General features: G+C 45.0%; 1 protein-coding gene across 1 annotated transcript; it reads left to right on the top strand.

Moving 5' to 3' along the window:
- The first annotated feature begins 2,179 nt into the window (after nt 1-2,179).
- LOC133050389 (beta-defensin 103A-like) lies at nt 2,180-3,095 on the top strand. Its single transcript, XM_061134539.1, has 2 exons — nt 2,180-2,237; nt 2,923-3,095. The coding sequence occupies exons 1-2, from the start codon at nt 2,180-2,182 to the stop codon at nt 3,093-3,095; spliced, it is 231 nt and encodes a 76-aa protein (XP_060990522.1).
- Nucleotides 3,096-6,898: the final 3,803 nt, after the last annotated feature.

Below are 6,898 nucleotides of genomic sequence, written 5' to 3'. Positions count from 1 at the left end.
TTCTGTTTTGTCATTGTTCGTGTATAGGAATGCAAGGGATTTCTGTGTGTTAATTTTATATCCTGCCACTAAACCACAATGAGGTACCATTACACGCCAGTCAGGAGGGCTGCTATCGAAAAATCTACAAGCAATAAATGCTGGGGAGGGTGTGGAGAAAAGGGAACCCTCTTACACTGTTGGTGGGAATGCAAACTAGTACAGCCCCTATGGAGAACAGTGTGGAGATTTCTTAAAAAACTGGAAATAGAACTGCCATATGAACCAGCAATCCCACTCCTGGGCATACAAACTGAGGAAACCAGTCTGAAAGAGACACGTGCACCCCAATATTCATCACAGAACTGTTTATAATAGCCAGGACATGGAAGCAACCTAGATGCCCATCAGCAGATGAATGCATAAGGAAGCTGTGGCACATATACACCATGGAATATTACTCAGCCATTAAAAAGAATTCATTTGAATCAGTTCTAATGAGATGGATGAAACTGGAGCCCATTATACAGAGTGAAGTAAGCCAGAAAATAAAGACCATTACAGTATACTAACACATATATATGGAATTTAGAAAGATGGTAATGAGAACCCTATATGCAAAACAGATAAAGAGACACAGATGTACAGAACAACTTTTGGACTCTGTGGGAGAAGGCGAGGGTGGGATGTTCGAGAGAACACCATGGAAACAAGTATATTATCTAGGGTGAAACAGATCACCATCCCAGGTGGGATGCATGAGACAAGTGCTCGGGCCTGGTGCACTGGGAAGACCCAGAGGGATCGGGTAGAGAGGGAGGTGGGAGGGGGGATCTGGATAGGGAATACATGTAAATCCATGGCTGATTCATGTCAATGTATGACAAATACCACTACAATATTGTAAAGTAATTAGCCTCCTAACTAATATAAATAAATGTTAAAAAAAAAAAAATTCATGGAAGTTGTGTGTAGGGAGGGCTTTAACTCAAGCCCAAGTGGGTTTGATTCCAAAGACCATGTTTTTATTAAATATTCAACAATCCCAAAAATCAAATTTACTTACTGAATTATATGAACAACACATTTATAGATTTGTTTAATATATTTATATATATATAAATTTATATATTTGTGTATATAAACAACAAATACTTTAGCTTGAGTGTCCTCTCTCCATCACTTGGGACATACTTATCCTACCAGACTGTTTGTTGATCACCTGAAATCCAAGTTAAACTGGGTGTCCTGCATTTTCCCTGGAGCCCTCCTCAAGTGAGAGCATGCTCCAGGCTGTGCTGTAGTGACAGTGCCTCCAGATCATAGGATCTAAAAAGAGCCAAAGGTGATTCTTGCTCAAATGACACCAACCCATGAGGGACCAGGTGCATTGATCACGCCCCACCTCCGAGGAGCAGCCACCACTGTGGGCAGTGTTGGTTCTGTTGTCGAGGAAGACGCTCTCAGGACTCTCGTGCTGGTGATTAAGGGCCCCAGCCCTGAAGGGAAACGTCAGACACCTTCCTGACTCACGAATTTGGTGGTTTTCAGACTGCAGTAAAGAATAAGCTATGTTTGACCTGAAATGCCACACTCCATCACAGGCCAAGGACACAGGGCAGAGTCTCTGGAATGCAACCCACCTTCCTTCCCTTCGCTCACTACTTAAAAGCTGATTCCATTTCGGGCATATCCAGACAGGCTCAGGGCATGACACACCCCAGTCTACACTTAGATTCTGAATACACCAGCCTTGGACTGGACTGATGGGGCTCAGGCTCTCCCAGGACTTTAGGAAGAAGGCAAACGCTTAGAAGACCACAGTGGGCACAGGTGAGTTCCCAGCTACACGCCCCAGGACTGCATCCAGGAGTGGGCAGGTCTTTCCCGACTCAGACAGTCAGACCTGAGCCAGCCCTACACGAGCACCCAGAGCTCAGAGGCATCAGAACAGGCCTGTGCTCACATCAGGCTCTGAGTCTCCCTGAGGTTTGCAATTAAATCCTGGGGAGAATGCGCATGGTCTGCTTTGTAAGGGACCTTGGCATGAAGCATCAGGAAATACATCATATTATCATCACTGCAATATTACAGGAATTGCAGCTGCTGAATGCTTCTCCCTATGGCTGCGGACCTGGAACCTCTATAAAGTGAACGAGCACACCGTCCTGTCCAGTCTCAGCTGGGAAGCCAGCCAGTCATGAGGGTCTACTACCTTCTCTTTGTGTTGCTCTTCTTGTTCTTGCTGCCTGTTCCAGGTAAGAAGCGCTGGGAAATGACAGGGCTGAATGGATTGAGAATTTGTTAGTCAGAGTCAGCCCTCGCCATTCATTTGGGAATTTTAGATAAGAGAGAATTATTGCTTGGGAACTAGACATTACCAGCTTTTCTTTTTTTTTTTTTCTTGACAAGGAGCATCAAGAAACTCAAAGTAGGCTCTCCATCCCTTCTGAACCACTCTGAAGAGACTAATCAGCTCACAAACCATCCCTCCATGGGAGGACTGTTATACCTGTTCATAAGACAGGAAGAAAGTGATGTAAATCTAAATTTATTTATTTATTTTATAAATCTTAATACCGATAGGAGAAAAGGAACTTAATCTGAGGACAGAAGCACAGGTTCCCTTTTATTAGCTTACAGTCGGAGGTACAGTCTTTAGGCCTCTAAAGGACTTGGGGGACCATCGTGGCCCCTGCCTCCCAGGTGTCAATTCACAAAGGGGCTGCCACGGTCACACCACTTTCTCAGCTAAGCTGAACCCACAGAATCATTGTTAGTAGCTAGCCCCACCATTTCTTTACTCCAGATGGTAGAGAAAGAGGAAAAAGACATACAAGAACAGAAAATGGCAACAAATAACTTATTAGAGAGATTTCAAAAGCCTTGGACTTCACCTCGGCCTTCCTAAAACCTTCCATGTGCTCCGTTTCTTCACCACAGGCAATGGCGGAATCATAAGCGGGTTACAAAGGTATTACTGCAGGAGAAGAAGCGGCCAGTGTGCTCTGATTGGCTGCCTTCCAAATGAGGAGCACATAAGCCGCTGTTCCCTGAGTGGCCGAATATGCTGCCCGAAAAATCCAGAAACACGAGGAGAAAGTTGCATAGTGTGAAAATGCCTCTTGAAGACTCCAGAAGCCATATCAAAGACGTTTTACAAAATTTAGAAGCTTGATTATTGTCATGATTATTTTTTAACATTCTGTTATTGTGCTGCTTGTTACCAAATAGGCAACTTAAAAAGTGTTAATGACTCCCCTTTAATTCAAATAAAGTATAATCCCTAGAGGAAGCCACAAGAGGGTCTAAAACTGATGGTCCAAAGATTGTCAGAATTTATTCCTCTTTCACAACTTTCACCCCACAGTGACACTGGACCACTTGTTCTTTCTGAAACACTTCCTTTGCCTTCTATCACCCATCTGAGCTGTGCAGTCTGTCCATCTATCATAGCATCTCCCCAGCAAATCCATCTCTGAAGCTTCACGGTATCCCTGAGGGTCTTCCCAGGTCCTTCTGAGCACTTTCCAGCTCAGAGACACGGGGAACCTGGCTCCTCCTCGACCTTGCCCTTAGCTTTCCTCTCACTCTTGCCTCTGTTCTGACTGACCTCAGGCCTGGATAAAATCTCTCCTCCAGCTATGTCTCCAAACCCATCTCTCAGGGGCACCTCAAGTTCTACCTCCTTCTTAAAAACACATATTTGTTTCCCCAACAAATATGATCTTTCCTTTCAAAAGGGTTCTGATCTGAGCGCTTCTGTGTCCATAAGATTATTCAGGCAAATATACTGGAGTGGGTTGCCATGTCCTCCTTTATGTGAACTGAAGTACATTCCGAGGCCCTGTAACTATTCATGGTCTCTGGAGGTTGATACAGATGATTCAAGCAAACGTGGTGGCAGGTCCATCATCCCCAACTAGAGCCCCCAGTCACGGAACTGAGTTCTCAGGAAGAAGGGGAAATCACTCGAAGACAACAGCTTGGACCCCACAATTCAGCATTAAAAATAAAAAAGGATGTGATGGGACTGTATGCTGCCCTTCTACACTACACAACTAGGAACCAGGCAAAACCTGTGAAACTACTGATTCAGACTCTGGCACAAGCAATGCAGGATCGTAATTGAGGAGAGCAGAAAACAGGTAGGTGAGGGACTTCCCTGGCGGTCTGGGGCTGGCAATCTGTGCTCCCAACGCAGGGGGCCTGAGTCCACCCCTAGTCAGGGAACTAGATTACACATGCTGCAACTAGATTCTGCCTGCTGTGATTAAGGTCCAAGGCAGACAAATTAATGAATTAACTAATTAAATTGTAAAAATATCTGTGCTCAGCCATTTAAAGAAAGAAAAGAAAACAACTGAAGTGAGACTTATGGCATCTCCGGCCTCTGCAGATTTCCAGGCCTAAAGCATAGGGAACAAGAACACAAACAGGCCAACAATTCTTCTGAGTTGAAGAGAGTAGGGTCAAAGTTCAGAGAGTGCAGACATCTTCACTTCTGGACAGAAAACCAGTAATGGGCATCAGGATCAGGGCTGTGTGCTTATGTGCTAAGTCACTTCAGTTGTGTCCGACTCTTTGCCCTCTGTGGACTGTGGAGTTGCTGAAAGCATAGGGGAAAACTGTGCTTTTCATTCAATTCTAAAACTGCTCTAAAAAAATGAAGTCTATGACACTAGGTGCAGTTTTGGTTCAGCCTTATGGAATAAACTGTGATGCTAAGATTCTAGACACTATCTTCAGGAAACAAATGATCATTTCAGTTAAAAAAGAAACAAAAAAACAAGAAAAGCAAGAATCAGATATTAATTATCTATTTAAAAAACCCACTTGAGATATCAAATATAAAGGCAAATGGATTAAAAATGATCGGATGGAAACAGATAGGCTGCTTCTGTTGTTTAGACGCTCAGTCGTGTCCAACACTCTTGTGACCCCTATGGAATCATCCAGGCAAGGTTACTGCACTGGGTTGTCATGCCCTCCTCCAGGGAATCTGCCCCTCCCAGGGATCAAAACCATGTCTCTGCATCTCCTGCATCTCAGGCAGATTCTTCACTGTTGAGACAACAGATATGCTGTGGAAACATTAATTTAAAGAAAACACAGGAGGCCATATTGGTTAACTGACAGGCTTCCTGGTGGCCAAGATGGTAAAGAATCTGCCTGCCCTGTGGGAGACCTGGGTGGGATTCCTGGTTTGGGAAGATGCCCTGGAGGAGGGCATGGCAACCCACTCCAGTGTTCTTCCCTGGAGAAGCCCCATGGACAGAGGAGCCTGGCAGGCTACAGTCTATGGGGTCACAAAGGGTCAGACACGACTGAGTGACTAAGCATGGGACACAATCAAGTACTTCTAGAACAAGGACAAGATATAGAGAGGGGTATTTATCCTAAGGATAAATGTTTAATTCATCAAGAATGTATATGATTACTGAATCAGAATGTGCTTAACAAAGGAAGTTTAAAATTCTTAAAGAAAATTTATAGGAATGAGCAGAGAAACAGACAAATTAGCAATTACAACTGGAATTTCCCTGGCCATCCAGTGGTTAGGATCCCTAGCTTTCAATGCATGGGGCACAGGTTCCGTCCCTGGTTGATCAGTTATATCATATACAAAATTAAACACAAGATAGATTAAAGGTTTACAAAAACCACACAACTCCTAAAAGAAAGCATAGGAGAAAAATTCTTTGGCATGGGTCTCCACAAGGATGGTTTTGAGCTTGCCACCAAAAGCACAAGCCATAAAAACAAAGCTAGACGGTAGGATCCATCAAACTGAAAACTTCTGCACAGCAAAGGAGACAATGTACAAACTGAAAAGACGGTGCTCTTCTAATGCTCCAGGGATCTCTGAGGCTGGAGGAGATGGCAGCAGTGCTGCGGGCAAGAGAGTGGGGTGAGAGAGGGTGGTCACAACCCAGGTCATGTCCAAGTCCCTGGGATGGCCACCCAGTGTGGGCACTTGACTTCACATAGGCAGGAATTCAAGAGCGAGTCACGGTGAAGTGAAAGAAGGTCAATCCAGGGAGGAAACACACTACACAGAGAGCATTGGCCATCCTGGAAGGCATGCCAAGCACCAGAGTATGGTCCTGTCAGTGTTTATAGGGGTGGGTCATTTCATAGGCTGATGAGTGGGACGAGGATGGCAGCTATTTTCAGGAAAGGGTGGGGATTTCTAGGAACTGGGTCAGCACCCACTTTTTGACCTTTATGGTCAGCCCTGGAACTGTCATGGTGCCTCTGGGTATGTCACCTAGCTGCTGCGTTACAAAAGGATTTAAAAAAAAATTAACTTCAAGTCCTAGTTGCGGTATGCAGGATATTCATCTCAGCACACTGGTTTAGTTGCCCCACAGTAAGTGGAGAAGGAAATGACAACCCACTCCAGTATTCTTGCCTGGACAATGCCGTGGACGGAGGAGCCTGGTGTGCCAAGTCCATTGTGGTGGCAAATAGTTGGACATGACTGAGGGACCTCACTTTCTTTCTTTCACGTGGAATCCTACTTCCCAGGCCAGGGACTGAACGCACATCCCCTGCGCTGCAAGGCAGATTCTTAACACTCAGACCACGAGGAAAGTCCCTGTCATTCTTTTAGAGGTTGCGCCCCGCCCACTTCCGGTCTCATCAGCACCGGATAGCTGGCCTTTGACAGCGCCATGGGAGCTCTCGCCTTACAGGAGAATGTCCTGGTGAGGTTCTCAGGACCCTGTGCTGACTGCAGGCGACAGGCAGGACCCTGTGAAGAGAGGCTGATTTTGCTCCAAGTTACACCACTGCCACTTAGCATGCTGAGGCCTTGGACACACATTTTTGTTGGATTTGCAGCCAATTTTCTTTCTTTCTTTCTTTCTTTTTTTTTTTATTATTATTTTTTTTATTAGTTGGAGGCTAATTACTT

Source organism: Dama dama, chromosome 32, assembly GCF_033118175.1.
Source record: "Dama dama isolate Ldn47 chromosome 32, ASM3311817v1, whole genome shotgun sequence".
In the NCBI taxonomy this organism is placed as follows: Eukaryota; Metazoa; Chordata; class Mammalia; order Artiodactyla; family Cervidae; genus Dama; species Dama dama.
Note: the sequence above shows the minus strand (reverse complement) of the source record. Positions and strands in the feature narration are given on the sequence as shown.

Coding starts and splice junctions, on each gene's coding strand:
- LOC133050389 (XM_061134539.1), top strand. CDS start 2,180: ATGAGGGTCTACTACCTTCTCTTTGTGTTGCTCTTCTTGTTCTTGCTG. Junction 2,238..2,922: donor GTTCTTGCTGCCTGTTCCAG/GTAAGAAGCGCT, acceptor TCTTCACCACAG/GCAATGGCGGAATCATAAGC.